The sequence below is a fragment of the Dipteris shenzhenensis genome, chromosome 19, assembly GCF_047967505.1.
Source record: "Dipteris shenzhenensis isolate YYH24624 ecotype China chromosome 19, Dip_SZ_1.0, whole genome shotgun sequence".
NCBI classification, from domain to species: domain Eukaryota; kingdom Viridiplantae; phylum Streptophyta; class Polypodiopsida; order Gleicheniales; family Dipteridaceae; genus Dipteris; species Dipteris shenzhenensis.
This window is the reverse complement of record NC_141614.1, coordinates 2073469-2090155: the sequence shown is the minus strand read 5'-3', so window position 1 is coordinate 2090155 and position 16687 is coordinate 2073469. Positions and strand designations below refer to the sequence as shown.

The window sequence follows — 16687 nt, the reverse complement described above, 5'->3', positions numbered from 1 at the left end:
CCAAGAGCCCGACTCATCAGACGCTTGCAAGAGTTGAGATACAAGCAAGAGATCATATGGGCAATCATGGCACTTTACGAGAGAGTCTCAAGGAGGGTTCGTACTGGTGCAAAGTGGACAGAGGAGATCATGAGCACCATTGGGGTCAAGGTTGTCCTTTGTCACCGACCTTGTTTGGCCTCAACATAGATGAGCTTGAGACCTTTATCGGGACCCTAGGGGGGATTGGCTGCTCTCTGGCCAGATCCTTGCTTCGAATACTTCTATATGCAAAAGATGTGGTCCTGCTATCCTCCTCAGCAAAGGGGCTCCAGATACACCTCGACGCACTACATGCTTTCTATGAGACACATGACTTGAAGGTTGTTGGTAAAACCAAGGTTATGATCTTGAACACATCTCGGGCAGCCATGCACAGGGAGCATTTTACCCTGGATGGGTTACCAGGCCGTGTTCTCTAGCCTGATCTTTATGATGCGACTAGCACTATAGGCTAGACTAAGCAGGAGGTTGGCCAAGCTTGAGCGACAATGCTTTCACTCCCACTTCCAAGACCCTCAGATGAAGTCTCTCATCTTCGACTCTCTTGTCCGATGCATAGGATGTATGGCAGCCCTTGTTGGGGGCCTGACCTATCAGAGACGAAGTGGGCTCGAGTTGAGAGGTTTCACGTTCTCATGCTGTCACGAATGATCATCAGTGAGCCCTCCATTCCAAACCTGAATGTTTTGGCTGAGTTCGAAGCATCCCCGCTACAGCTCGATGCAACATTCCAGGTCATTACATATCTCTTCCACATTCCGCAATATGGATCTTGCACCTCACGGTGACACAAGCTTCCTTGGTTGGATTCGCACTCCTCAATGACACCAGCAGCAGAGGGGGACGAGAGGTGTTGGTATGCCCGTGCTTGCAGATGGTTTGAGACCCTGGGGCTCAATAAAGACAGGCTATCCCCATTTCAGTATAGCATTGAGGCCTCCTTTATCCCGCTTACATCTCATGAGGTGAACCAAAGTCGTCCGAGAAGGACCTCCTTCAGCTACACACCTTCAAGACTTGGTTGGCACCCCGTCAGCTCCTTGTGAAGCTTAGCTTTTACATAAACCATTGCCTACGGATCTCAGAGCAGGCTTCATCGACCCACTTGGGTACACACAAATCCACCTCCCCCGCTCTATGAGGATCTCAATCGGGTAGTTTCGGATCTCACCACACCGCCTCCGTATAGAGAGTGGTCGAGTGGAGGGCATACCCAAAGAGGGACGCATTTGTACCCTGTGTGATTCTTTCATTTGGATCACAAGCTGTAGACAATATCAAGCTGAATGGTTGCCAGAGGGGCCACTGGTTGGATGTGCTCTCTGTTCCCTATTATGAGATGGCAACGGGTGACCAAAATGTGCCAAGCTGTGCCAATTTCGTGCTTCAATCTGGCTATCATTTAGCACACATCGTTTTTAGGTGGAAGGGAGGGCTTTACATTGTTTCCAGTATGCATGCATGCTGCTCTCATACGAGCCCACAACCATAGAGCCCTCCCTTAGCATGTAGGCTGGTAAACTGCTCTTGTCCTGAGAAATTGGAACACTTGCTCCTCTGCTGAAAGCCAAACTACCATACCCTAGGTCACAACTAGGATTCTTGGAGAACATGATGGGATCATGAGCTGTGTACCTCTAGACTCATTGGGAACTTGGGCCTGTCTGCATTTTCATTGCATGGAGAGGCCTCACATAGGACATATAGGCATGAGCAGTTATATAAGACCTTGCCTGTGCGGTGGTTGTAGACTACGGATAGCTGTTGTTGCATCTGGTCTTCTTCAGGTTTAAGAAAAAGTTCCTATTTTTGCCAAACCACAAGTATATTTCCTGCCCCACACTTTTTTTATCATCTTGTCTTGGGTCAAAAGAAAAACAGATCCCTTCTAATTGCAGCGATTAGTTTTCAGACACCCATCCACCTGGAGATTCAACAAATAAAATGATAATACAGAGTAAGAAGATTGACATGAGGTCGTCCACAAACCCTGCTTGATGGTTTGCCGTGATGTCATTCATTGGGCCAGCTACAATGCAAGACAATAGAATAATGTGGCATAAAAAAGCTGATCACGAGAGCCTGCACAGCTTGTTGCCACATCATGATGTTGAAGAAGAGCGTGGCCCAGGTCTATTACATCCTTCCCATACTCAATCAGTAAACATATAGCCCTCCTACTTCCCCTCCATTCTTCAAATTATTGACCTTTGGCCACTGTTTTACACGTACGGTGATTAGGCAACCAGAAGCATAATGGGAAATCCTGATTATCAGTACAAGGTTCCTTTGGCTTAAAGTATCCAAGCTGCTCCTATATGGACATATAACTTGCAATTCCAGGAAGGATCAAATACCGTTGACACAGAGTGTTGCAAAGTGGAGGAAGGCTTGGGTATTTGAGCCCAGATCTGTCTACTTTCAAATAATTGATCAAAAAACAACCAACAGCTCGCATATTGCCCTTTGAAATTCCTTCTTTCTTTTTGCAGCAGCAGCAAAAAGGGGGGGAAGGGTTATGGTTTCTGGCTGGGAGCAGGCGGGTGATCTGGCTTAATCCAATCATATTGCATACATTAATTAATTGTTTCAAAAGCAATGAAAAGGGTAAGATATATTCTCTGTCTTGAGCATTTAGTTGATAGGAAATTTCCAATATCAAAATTTGTGCTGGGATTTCCAAACAGGCTTCCTACATTATTTATTAAAAAACAGCATAATCCTGTTAGTCTTTCTAACAATCATCCAGAAATAGACTACTAAGAATGACATCATTGAGACCCCGCTCGTGTTAGTGATCATATACCACCTGTCAACGAAGATACTCACTGTTGTGAAATTCCATTGCTCCGATGCATCTACTCCTTGGCTTTCCAGCTTAACTCTTGCAAATAGCATATCTAACTTTCCCATCAATTCTTGTTGAGTTCTTTCTCTTTCCTTTGTCAGTTCTTCCAATCTTTCTTTACTAAAGACTAGAACAGGTAAAATACAAGACTTTTCACTTGAGAAATCGGTCCAGCACTTCAATGCACCTTCCAATGTTCCCAATCCCGCATGAGCAGCTGCAAATTTTGAGCCACTAGCAAAACTGTGAGTTGCCTTTAAAAAACTGCCAGTCTCAGCAAGTCTTAACAGAACTTGCAGCTGCTGACCGGCCCGTAGAAGAGGAGTGCAGATCCCCTCTAAAAAGCAAGGAATAGACACTGATTTCTGCATAAGAAGAAACATAAAGTACAAGAACCCTGATAATTCAATCTCCATGCAAAAAATGATCACAGAAATGTAAAGGAAAGCTGTTAGACATAGAAATATGACAAGAACGATGTGACAAAGAGCCAAGACTTTCACCTTGAGACAATTCAAAGGATGCTCTTGGAGTGATGACGCTCCCATCTCGACAAGGGTTTCATCCACGATAAATTCTTTGTAAGGATCTTTGACAATAGCACAGTAAAGCCAAGATTGAATGAATACTAGATATGGCTGGCAAGCACGAGAGAACAAATACTGCAAAAGCTCAACATGAACAACATCCGCCTCCTGCTGACAAAGAAGGGCAAATTGTGCATAAGGAACAACTTATCATGAAAACACAGTTTTTCAACATGCAAGTCTTGTAATGTGATTTGTTTTATTTATAGCAAGAAAACCTATGCACTTTGAGGCAACTCCCATCGTATTCATCTTTCAGAAAGGCAAGCCACTCCATCTCAGGGCTTTGTAAACTATAGAAAGCATTTCCAACATAGCCCAAAGTCTTTACATAATAATTTGCCGAAAGGAGAACTATTTAAATACCATTTGGGAAACAGAATCTGTTTTCATGCTACATGCAGGATTAAGCCAACCATATACCTAGATGAATCCAGGAACATTCCCAAACTCATCCTCTAAAAACACAACATAGTGCAGTTTCAATCTCACGATAGTCACTCATAAGATTAAAAACCATAAACTCCATCACGCATAGCAGGGACTGGCTACTATGACATCCCCACTGACGTCATCAGCGCCCAACAGTGGGTGTAGACCATAGTATAAAAATATGCTCTCACACATACAAATTCACACACCCACACATACTTGAGCATCCTTTTATACAAAGTCTTCGTACTGAGTTTCTGTCGGCCCTCCGGAGGTGAAGGGCAAACTCAGCCATGACAAAGGCTAGCACTAAAGGATTGCACCAACCATGCTCAAAAAACTTTATGAATTTCCCACACTCTCCTATAATGTCTTTGCATTTAACATAATTACAGCAGATGTATGTATGAATAATCGTACCAAATTCCCACCAGCTTAAACGGGAAGGTTGTTGATGGGGCATTAATATTCAGAGGAGTTCCTTTCATTTGAAATACATATGTCGAGAATAGATATTGTTAAGATCCTGGCCGGACTAGGCTGGCTGGTTGAGGCTATCATGGCCCATAGTCAGGGCTAAGGTGGGATCCAGTTTGGGCTCTCAACCACGTCGAATTACACGGTGGGACTGGTCGGGTCAACCTGACGCCCCTGCTGGCCGACAGGCTAGCTGGGGACCTATAAAAAGGCTCCCCCCCCTTCCACTCTTCAGTGTCTTCCTCCAGAGTCCAATGGAGCATTCTTTCTTCTCAGGATGAGTTGTATTCCCTGATATATACAGTTGCTATTGCCCCACTCCTGTGTCATTCTCTCTCTCTCTCTCTCTCTCTCTCTCTCTCTCTCTCTCTCTCTCTCTCTCTCGTATTCTTCCGCACACACTCCATTCTCACATGGTATCAGATTTCATGGTGGATGAGGGACCAGGAAAGCAAGAGGAGCTGACGCAGAGCTGTGGGTATAGCTACGTACATCTGAGGTGATTCAAAGAAACTGATCAAGGCTTGAAGAGCTCCTATGAGGCGAATTGAGGCTGAGGCGATTGGAGGTTCTGAGCAGCCTGCCCAGGGCGACTTATGGCAGCAGCTCAGGGCTGCCTGCCCACAGTGATTTGAGGCAGAAGTTCAAAGCAGAAACAGGGGTCGGCTGTTGGGGAAGGCAGCGAGATTGCCAGTCTTCTCTTTCCATACCCCACCTCCCCCTTTCCCTCTCTTCTTTTACGCCTAGTAGACTGGATTTTTCCAGGATCAGCAGCAGGGTGCGAGGTGTGGAATCGTTCTATGGGTCCCCATGTACAAGTAAGGAGGACACGGTCGACGGGCGATCAGGCATACCCAGCCATTCAAAAGAAAAAAGTAAGGCCACAGTGCTATGCTTGCATTTGGCCAACAATTGTCAATCCAAGAACAAATCTAAGGACCAAGACACGGCGTTAGATTCATCTTCAATCAGTCTGGTGGTTCCAAGACAGCAGCCATTGCCCAGAATCTCCAAATTGCACCAGCTTTCTAGCACTAGTTACAGGCTCCCCTATGGTCACAGCCAGAGAGGGCATGCGGGGCAGAGTATGGGCTGATTACCGCACCTATCAATTGAAATTCTAGCACGTAAAGCAAAGCTGTAAAGCTACGGACCAGATGTGTTCAAGGTTCATTGCTTGATGTTGCAAAGACTATGGACACGGTGTCTTCCAGCATTCATTGTTCGAGGTTCCTATATGTGACGTGTTTACTGAAGGATATAGGTCATGGAGTGTCCCATAGATCATTATTACCCAATACGGAAAATCAAAGCCAGTGGAATCTCTTTTGCTATTCATGGTGGCATTCTGCTTCGAGGATCCAGGCTCTCAGGTGATATCTCCAAGGTGAATCCAGTAGGCGTGCTGCAAGAGGGTCCATGGTTGCATCTTCATCGACTTGCTTGTTCAGATTGTGTGCTCATCATAAGCAGCAGAGAGGGTGTTAGACTTTGGCATCTCATAGTGAGAGACGGCTTATTTGTGGGTGTGCATGTCCGGAGTGAGCAGTAGGATTAGAAGAATCATGGCCGAATTAGGCTAGCTAGTGGAGGCTATCCTGGCCCATTGTCACGGCTGAGTTGGGGGCTGGTTTGGGCTCTCAACCAGGTCGGGTTACTTGTGACTGGTCGGATCAACCTGACCTAACCCACCCTGGCTCGGTCGGGTTAGCTAACCTGCTGGTCGGGTCAGGGCCGACTTGTTAGTCGGTCCATATGGCCGGCCCCTAATGGCCAACTAGGATGACTGGGGACCTATAAAATGTTAGCACTTAGCCCTAGTATGAGCCTTGTAGGTCAGGTCAACTCTATGGGTTGACTTCTTTGGTCAACCATATGGTTGACTTGGAGGCCATATAGGCCACTCTTTGTATTTCCTCTTATCCTTTTGAGCAGTACTTCGTTCTTGCTTTAGTCTGTTGTTCACTCCCTTTCCACTTCATTCTCATTCCATTGCTTCCCGCACCCAACAGTGGTATCAGAGCAGGCTACATCTTCGGCTATGGGAATCAAGCTTCGCCCGCTCATCTTTATGCACATGAACAAATGCATTAGAACCGAAAACCCATAAATGAGATATCGTGGGCTTCTTACCATAGTAAGCTTCATATGGAGTCTTGTCATCAACAGCCTTGATCTTGGTTCTGTTGAGGATGTGAACGGCAGTGTTCACGGCTTCACCCCAATAAGCTTTCGAGAGATTTCTCCCTCGCAACATGATCAAACCTGTCTCTGTGACGGTCATGTGCTTCCTCTCAACAACTCCGTTCTGCTGAGATGTGCGACCTGTAGTGAGTTGTCTCTTGATCCCGTGCTTCTTGCAAAATCCATTGAGCTTGGTAGAAGTAAACTCTCCCCCTCTATCGGTGCGGAAGGCATTGATTACCTCCCCACTCTCCTTCTCTACCTGGGCCTTCTAGTCTTTGAATTTCTCATAAGCCTGAGACTTCTTGGCAAGGCAGAATACCCACGTCATGCAACTAAAATCATCCACAAATAAAAGAGAATATCGCGAACCTGTGAATGAATTTGTCGACATCCAAGCAAGCCCTACAAACACAATCATTGCCTGCAATCGGTGGAAGTCCATCCACCATCTTTGCGAGGGGGCCATAGTTGATGTGACCAAACCGCTCATGCCACAATTTGGATCTGCCATCGTTCCCGTGCACCAACAGAGCGTTGAGCCGATATAGCCCATGCTCCTCGACTCCTTGAGCCACCACCTTTCCGTTTGCCTTGGATGTGACAGTGACTTTGCCGTTGTCAAATAAGACCGACGTATTGTGCTTGTCCATTTGACTGACAAACAAAAGGTTCTTGCACAAGGTCGGTACATACAATACACCGGAAATCAACTCCTCGTTTCTTGCAATCGTGATGAATGGAATACTACCAACACCCTTCACAGGGCATGTCCAGTTATCCCCCACAGTGACCTTGGAATCGGGATGCGTACCTTCCATGGTTTTGAACCACTCCTTGTTAGACATGTGCTTTGAAGCTCCATTGTCCACCTACCAACCTTCCTTTCCTTCACTGACTGCATAAGCGGAGCAGTACTCAATGATGATGAAGAGAGTGCCGATCGTGACGTTTGCCGATTCGGTCTTTGGCTCCTCCTTGGACTTGGACTCCTTCTTTCGCTTGAGATCCGCCTTCTTCTTGCAGCACTCTTTAGCATAATGACCAAGCTTCTCACAGTAGAAGACTACATCTGCCTCTTTTTCTCTGCATCCTCGGTCATGCTGTTGTTCTTGGAGTCTTTGAACTTAACCTTACCGGGCTTGTCCCTTGCCACAAGAGCCTTCTCATCCGATTGAGTAAATAGCTTTTCCCAAGCCTCTTCCTGCAATAGTAAAGGGCCAAGCTCCTCGAAGGTGAGAGGCTTGGTCCTCTATCCTGCAGTGACCGTAGTCACGAGACTCTTGAAACTGCGACGTAGCTTGTGTAATGTCAGCAATGCTAGATGACTTGAGTCTACCTTCTGACCAACTACCGCGAGCTGGTCCCTTACCACCTTGACTTTTGTCAGATGGTCATGAACATTATCCGCCTCATTCATGTCCAGATTGTAAGTTAACGTTGAAGAAGCAGAATGTGAGAAGTGTTGTCTATTTCATACAGATCCTTCAGAATAGCCCATGCCTCTATAGACCTCTCGACCATCTGGATGTGCAGAAAAACAGAGTCCCCCGTGGTCCCAATGATTAATGCTAGAGAGTGGGCATCTCTGTCTTCCTAATTCGCAAGCTCCTCTCCATCTACTGGAATGAGAATCTTCCCCTTGCTGTCCGGCATATCTTCCGGCTTTGCCTCAACCCCCATTGTCAACTTCCACAACTTCTGAGCCACTAAATGGGTCCGGATTTTCACCTTCCGGGTCAGGTAGTTCGACCCATCTAGCTTCCGTGACTCTGCAAAGTTCGAGATGGTGAATGAGAGAAATCTGGAGGAAGAGGAAGGAAGAGAAGGGGCTGAAGAGGCATTTCTTGCTGCATCGGCTTGCCATGGCTGAAAATGAATCAGGGCACAAGCTCCTCAATCTACGCACTGACAGGGAAGGAGAGTACATGTCCCATGAATTCTCTGATTTTTTGGCAGCTCAGGGTATTACTCATCAATGTACAGTCCGCAGCAGAAGGGGATGGCAGAGAGGAAAATTTGGTAAGAGATGGAAATGGGCATGTGCATGCTCAAAGGTAAGTCTTTGCCAAATAAGTTTTGGTTGGATGTTGTCATGTGCTCCAACCATGTGCTCAATCGGGCACCCACAAAGGCATTGAGGACTGTGACATCTTACGAGGCATGGCACTGTCGCAAACCTGAAATATCTCATACGCGGATGTTCGGGTCATTGGCTTATGCTCATGTGCCATCTCAGCTGAGGCACAAACTTGAAGACAAAGCTGTAAAAAGCATATTCATTGGTTATAGCGCAAAGAGCAAGGGATACAGGTTGTATCAGCCCAGCATGGGCAAGTTCATTGTCAGTAGGGATTTTGTATTTGCTGAAAATGTGCCTTTACCTTGGCTAGAATGCAAAAAACAGCCTACTATTGATTCCTCAGATGTCTTTGATACATTGTTGTCTCTCTTTCAATCACCCACAGATCCAGACCAGCCAATGCAGATTGTTGTGCCATACACTTCTAGCAGTGTCCATCCTCCACCTATAGCCCCTACGCAGCCTGATATGTCTTCAGTTGATGACCATGCTATTGGGCAGGCAGTTGCACATGAGAGTGCTGTCATTCAACAGCAAAAATCAGTCCCGAGATGGCTTTTGGAAACACTTAGGGACAGCAATCAAGCTGAGCCTTTGCCAGCTCGCACTAGAGGTGCACATAAACAGATGCATGGCAACTATTTGGCTGTAGCTTTGTTTGCTACTGCTTGCAATGAGGAACCTTTATGTCACTTGACAGCAAGGAATAGATGGATGCCATGAAATCTGAACTTGAATCCATTCATGCCAACTACACTTGGGAGTTGCCAACAGGCAAGTGTGCCATAGGCACAAAGTGGGTCTACAAGGTGAAAAGGAAAGCTGATGGCAGTGTTGACCGCCTCAAAGTCTGGTTGGTTGCAAAGGGCTATGCACAGTAGCACGGCATTGACTTTGAGGAGACTTTTGCTCCCACATCACACATCACTACTATCAAGTGTGTTATCGCTATGGCGTCTCATCGGCATTGGTAGGTTCATCAACTAGACATCAAGACTGCCTTCCTTCATGGTGATCTTCAGGAAGAGGTCTATGTCACCCAGCCACCTAGTTTTGAATAATTGGGTTCTGAAAATATGGTTTGCCATCTTAGAAAAGCCCTCTATGGATTGAAGCAGTCAGCTTGGCATGGTATGTGAAGATACATGCATTTTTGACAGCCTGTGGCTTTCAGAACACGCCAACTGAGGCCACTCTTTATGTTCGAAAGAGTGCATCAGAATTTTTAATTCTGATTTTATACGTGGATGACATGCTTATCACTGGGCCGGATATGGAACAAATTGCAAATTTCAAGGCTGATTTACAGCAGTCTTTTGCCATGACAGATATGGGCCAGTTGCACTATTATTTGGGCATACAGTTTGCATATGTTGAGGGGGATATAATGATGAGTCAGTCCAAGTATATTGGACAGCTCCTTGATTGCTTCCAGTTCGAGGATTGCGAGCCATTTTATACTCCATTGGAGCTTGGCTTTCATTTCTCCTCCGAGGATGGAAGTCCGCCGTTTGATGCATCCCTTTATCAGCAGACTGTTGGTTGCCTCATATACCTTTGTCATACCCAGCCTGATCTTCAATATGCCAATTCCCAACTCAGCAGGTACATGCACAAGCCTAGGACGCAGCGTTGGCAAGCACTGAAGCGGGTATTTTGATACTGGAAGGCCACGCAACATTTGGCTTTACTCTATGGTTCAGAGGCCCCACTTGTTTTCCAAGCATCCATGGACAGCGACTGGGCAAGATGTTACGACACCATAGTGTCACACAACGGCAACTATTTTATGCTTGGAGCTTCATGCATCTCTTGGTTCAGCAAAGAAGCAGCCTACAGTTGCCACATCCAGTTGTTAAGCTGAGTATAGAGCAGTTTTGACAGCTACAGTAGAGTGTGTTTGGCTTTGCAAGTTACTTGCAGATCTTGATATCATTCAGCCCGACTCTACTACGATCTACACCAACATCCAGAGTGCTTTGGCGGTTGCTAGAAACCCAGTGTTTCATGCGCGCAAAGCATATTGAGGTCCACTATCACTATGTTCGAGAGCGACTGTCTGGTGAAGACATCCAGTTGTCCTATGTTCCCACCGAGGACAACTTGGCAGATCTTTTCACAAAAGCTTTACCACGGCCCAAGTTTGAGGCATTTCCACATGCTTTTCTCTTGGCTCCTTTTGTTACGTGAGGATCACTCTGTACATATCATAGGTTGCTATATCCCTTTGGGACGAATATGTGCAACCATGATGTAGTTTCCAGGTATTCCTGAGATATTTCCAAGATACTTCAGCCATACCATGGAGGAGGGTTTGTTAGCACTTAGCTCTGGTATGAGCCTTGTAGGTCAGGTCAACTCTATGAGTTGACTTCTCTAGTCAACATATGGTTGACTTGAGGGCCATATAGGCCACCTTTTGTATTTTCCTCTTATCCTTTTAAGTAGTACTTCATTCTTCCTTCAGTCTGTAGTTTGCTCCCTTTGCACTTCATTCTCATTCCATCGCTCCCAGCCTTCCCGCACCCCACATAAAAGGCTCTTCATTGTCTTCCTTCGCAGTTCCTTGGAGCATTCTTTCTCCTCAGACTGAGTTGTATTCCCTAATATATATAGTTGCTAGTGCCGCAATCCTGTGGCGTTTTCTCTCTCTCCTTCTTGTATGCTTACACACACTCCATTCTCACAACATGTTACCCTTCTCTTCATGAGTGGGTCAGGCAGGCCGACCAATGTCTAGACTAGTACAAATCAAGCATAGAACCATTTAGTCCTTCTATACTTCATGCCACTTACGCCCTCTCATGCAAAAAGGCAAATCTCCAACAGGATGATTAGAACCAACACATGAGCAATCTTCTTCTAAATAACATATGTTTGTTGCATTCATTACTCTCACAATGCGAGATGTAGCCAATGTTCATCAGTTGGATATACTAAAACAGCTTTTCTCAATGAAGACTTGTTGGAAGAGATTTATGTCAAGCAACCTCCTGGCTTTGAAATTTCGGGTAATGCACATAAAGTTTGCAAGCTGAATAAAGCTTTGTACAGGCTGAAACAAGCCCCACGTGCATGGTACTCCAAGATTGATGCCTTTCTGAGATCAGCAAGGGGCTTCATAACAGTCCAACTGAAAGTATCCTCTACATCAAAAAGGATGGGGGGGATTATTTGGTCATCATTCTTTATGTAGACGACATGCTGCTCACAGGGTCACATGAAGAAAAAACTGCAGATTTTAAAGCTGAATTGACAGCTACATTTGACATGTCAGATTTGGGTATGCTACATTTTTATTTGGGGATCCAATTTATACAAGAGAGATGTGGCATTATTATGTCTCAATCCAAGTATGTGTAAAAGCTCTTGGAGCGGTTCAACATGCAAGATTGCAAGCCTACAGCCATGGAGCCAAGGCTGAAGCTTACTATGTATGATGCAGGTGAATCAGTAGATGCCACACTCTACAGCCAGGCTGTAGGATGCCTCATTTATTTGTGCAATACACAGCCCGATATTCAGTTTGCAGTATCACAAGTGAGTAGATTATGCACAGCCCAAAGACAACACATTGGCAGGCTGTAAAACACATCTTCTATTACTTGCAAGCCACAAAGTCTTATGGCTTGATGTTTCCCAGGGAGGCTGACTTGCAAATGCATGCTTACAGTGACTCAGATCGGGCTGAAGATTATGACACTTGGCAATCCACAAGTAGTAATTGTTTCTTTTTGGGACATGCTTGCATTTCTTAGCTAAGTAAGAAACAATCTACTGTAGCTACTTCCTCATGTGAATCTGAGTATAGGGCAGCTTTCACAACAACAGTTCAATGTGGCTATGCCGCTTATTTGCTGATCTTCATTTATCATTGGAGGGTCCTCCAATTCTCACTGATAGTCAGAGTGCTATAGCAGTTGCAATGAATCATGTGTTTCATGCTCGCACGAAGCACATTTAGGTTCATTATCATTGTGTCAAAGAGAAGTTGCATGCAAGGGAGATCAGTATGATCTATGTCTCCACACATAACAATGTTGTAGACATCTTCACCAAAGCACTTCCACGTGAGAAGTTTGAGGCAATTCGTAGTGCCTTGAATTTATCTCCTTTTGGTGATTGACACTGAGAGAGATCTTTCTTGCTCTATCATTGTATGACTTGCCTGCTGGTCTGCATGTGAATTTTCATAAGTCTAAGCTATTACCTTTGGTCTTTATGGAAGTCACACTATGGTTGCTCAAGCATATGCCATTGATTCTTTTTATACTCCAAAGAATACTGAGAGGGATCTTTCTTCCCTCATGCATGCTCTATGATTATATGGTCTGGCTGCTGGTCTACATGTGAATTTTCAAAAGACTGGCATAGTCTTTTATGGCCGAGCAAAATTGTCCTGCCTACTTAGTTAGTTCGCCATCTTGGTTACCATTTGGGCTAAATGATTACTCATCGCCAGCAAACTGACTGGGTACTTTCAAATTTGAAGAAAAAGCTTGAATACTGGAAATTAGCAACTTGGCCGGTGTATGTTTGCCTAAGGATAGTTCATATACCTAGATGAGTCCAAGAACATGCCCAAACTCATCCTCTAAAAACACAGTATAGTGCACTTTCAATCTCATGATAGTCACTCATAAGGTTGAAAACCATAAACTCCATCACGCATAGCAGGGACTAGCTACTATGACATCTCCACTGACGTCCTCAGCGCCCAATAGTGGGTATAGACCATAGTACAAACATATGCTCTCACACATACAAATCCACATATCCACACATACTTGAGCATCCATTTATACTGTGGCTGATGTGATTCATGATGATGGTACCATGATATCTTTTCCTTTGGCTGCAAAATAATATGGCTTAGGCATGCATTATCATCCTCTATGGCAAAATATTGCTCAAATGCTTCAGTCTTTTTTGCAAGTACCACCACTTGAGCTTCAAGATAGGCTTGATGATTGGACTCTTCAATCCCCAGGTTTGTCAGCCCGCCGTCCCTTGAACCTGTCCCACATTACAGTATCTTCCTTGTATAAAGTTTTGCTGCCCCCACCTTGGGCTTCAGATAAGGTAAATCAACTCTAGCACATGAATCGCTCGGCAAAGGGGTGGAGGAAGAGATTGTGGCATCTTTGGACTTCCAAAGTTCCTCTTCGACAGCAGGTTTTCTTGTGGGGGTGATGCTGTGGGTTCTTCTAACAATTTGATAAGACCTCAAGGAAGACTAGGCGCAGACATCCCTCTTGAAAGGGAGGACCATCACATAGTTTGCACAAATTAATACACATGCCTAAAGAATAAGCACAGGAATCACCTATCTACCTATGGATTGGAGTTGGGGCTAACACATCGCATGCATCCTCTCTTTATAAGATTCATGAACATTAAACTTGGTGTATAAAGCATGTACTTATAGTTAGTTGGTGCTTCAAAAACAGGACATGTACCAGGATTGAGGCTCCAATCCCATTACCCATAAGCCCACAGGCACAGGTCATGGCACTACGCAACCCACTGAAGCTCTAGGAGAGCATGCAGACTGACGAAGATTGAAAGGTGCCAGCAGTAAGTAGACGACAGTTTTGGGTGGTCTCGGGTCAAGATCGAGGCAGAACCCTATTTGCTAGATGGCAGCACACTGAACACATTTGCTTGGAACATGCTATAATCCATGATCTTCTGTTCTACTCTATTTTTGCAAGGTTCAAAGATTAACTCAATATCCATCTCTCTATGCACTTGTGTACGGATCAAGGAAAGGAGTGACACTGGAAATAGCTCTCTGTGATTTCTGGGCATCACTTCCTTATCGTTCCACCTCTGTTTTCTAACAAAACTCTACCGGGGTTGCGACCTACAACCTGCAGGTCTTAACTTGCTTCAGGGGCCCTTCGCAACTATTGTAACCTGCCTTTTTGCACGTACACCTAGATAATGTTGGAAAATGAAGGAAAGAATCACTTGATCCTCACGTATACAGCAGATAACCTTCAACTCTGCTCAACACACAATCATCTGACTGAAACAGCCAACACAAGACAGCAATGAATAAAGAGGAAAACTCAGACTTTATTCTTCCACAAACTGTGGGCAAAACCAAAGCTGAAGATGAGCACAAGCACTCAGCCAAAGGGGCTCGAGTTAGCTGCCGAGAACTCCTCAAAGCTGGAACGCTGCCTGCTGGAAAGGCTTCAGTTCTGGATGAGGAAAAGTGAGGCGGGAGGGGAGTTTATACAGGGAGCAGGAAACCCCCTGATCTGGCCGACTTGCCTGAGGGCTGGACCAACAAGCCCATGGTTGGCTGGCCGACTAGCAAGGTTGGTTGTGGCTGACCCGAACCGCCCCCCCTGGACAGCCTATATAAGGGTCTGCCAAGGGAGTGAGTTGCCCAGCCAGCCTTCCAAGGCCTCATGTGACGACAAGGTAGGCTATGGTAATCAGCCCAGCTTCCAAGAGAAAGTCACAACCAGCGAGCAAGCTCCTATGAGCAACCAGCTCCTCAGGAACAGGACGAAGGCAATGGTCTATACCTTGTGCATCCCTTGGTCCCACGTCCACATTAGCAATCCCTCAATTGGCTGTTATGACCAGCCTATGTATGGGACTCACAACCTCTTCCCACGATGTTACGTCAGCCGTAATCCCGGTATTGTCTAGTGTGGTTACGGTGAAGCAGGAAACCAGGGGGCTCAACAGTGCTTGTATCAATATGGAGTGCAATATTAAGGTCTAAAGGGCACTAAGGTTCTAAGGTTCTTTATAGACATGTGGCACTCAATTGGGCTCAAAGTGGCAAGCACTAGGTTCAAGGGAGATTCTAGAGAGAGGCTCCAAAAAAGGAAGAGAAAGGAGGGAACTCAGAGAGTTCACGTACACAGAAAGAGGGGGGCACTCTGGAATGGTGGCTGGGTGGAAGAATCTTTGATGAGCCCTTTTTGTGGGGATGTTACACACGAGCTCTTCACAACCCAAAACATGATCAGCCTACATACGGACTTCACAATGTTTGCCCATGATCTCTTCACAACCCCATACGAACAATTCAAACTTCACAACATCCGCCCACAAACTACGTATTCACGCTCACATGACACCATTTGTCGTTCTAGAAGTCTCCTGTCTTTTTCCATTTCCATCCATGTTGCCTTTGGAATTTAGAAGGTGCCATGTGGCACCCACATTTCAATTGCCACATGCCCCCTTTATGGGGCACTCTTTGGACCATATCAATGGCCCAACATTAAATCCTATGGGCCCTTTGCCCCTTTTTGAACCGAACAATCAATTCACCCCCAAGGCATTAATTCCTAGGTGGCCCTTGCACACCTACAACCCATGGCCTTGCTGTTAGAATTATTGTTATAATTTAGCAGTGACCAATGTAATGTAATAAGTAGGTTAGGGACACTTTTCCCTCATTTAGAGGTTTTTTCCCCTAACCACAGTTAGTTCACTAACTACGGTTAGTCAAGGATAAGGTTTTGTCACTTAGACAAAACCTATCACTCTCTTCAGTTGTAAAACACTCTTCTATTGCAACTATCGTTTTCAGCTCTCACTCTCCTGCTCTCACACTTTGCTCTCTCCCTTCCACTCACATTTGGTATCAGAGCGGGTTGACCCTACTCCCCACTTCCTTGCTCGCAATCTCCCTGCTCCAAGCTCAACAACTTGCTGCCCATCCGTACCAGCTCCTGCACCGTGCAACTTCCGTCCGTACAACCGTACAAGCTCACGGAGCTCTCGCTGTCCGTACAACTCATCGCCAGCCTGTACAGATCGCCGTATAGCCGTACAACCCCAGTCCGTACAGATCGTCGTACAGCCTGTAGCCCATCAGTGCATACAAGCCCATGCCATCAAGTTCATCCGTACATTGCCCGTACAGCCCGTCGCCCGTACAAGCGTATGTTTCCATACGATTTCACCGTACAGCCTCGCCAAGTTCTGTCTGTAAAGCGCCAAGTTCTGTCCGTACAGTTTTGTACACTTGCGCTGAGCTGTCCGTACAGGTGCGCGGAT

At 45.7% G+C, this 16687-nt stretch overlaps 1 protein-coding gene across 3 annotated transcripts in view; it reads right to left on the bottom strand.

Moving 5' to 3' along the window:
- LOC147889914 (Spc97 / Spc98 family of spindle pole body (SBP) component) overlaps positions 1 to 16687 on the bottom strand; it is a 144533-nt gene that overhangs the window by 105100 nt on the left and 22746 nt on the right. For all 3 annotated transcript variants that reach the window (XM_087390731.1, XM_087390732.1, XM_087390733.1), the window contains 2 exons: positions 3394 to 3585; positions 2872 to 3255 (listed from right to left, as the gene is read on the bottom strand). In XM_087390731.1, the coding sequence (XP_087246857.1) occupies positions 2872 to 3255; positions 3394 to 3585 (576 nt within the window). The remainder of the gene's footprint in view (positions 1 to 2871; positions 3256 to 3393; positions 3586 to 16687) is intronic.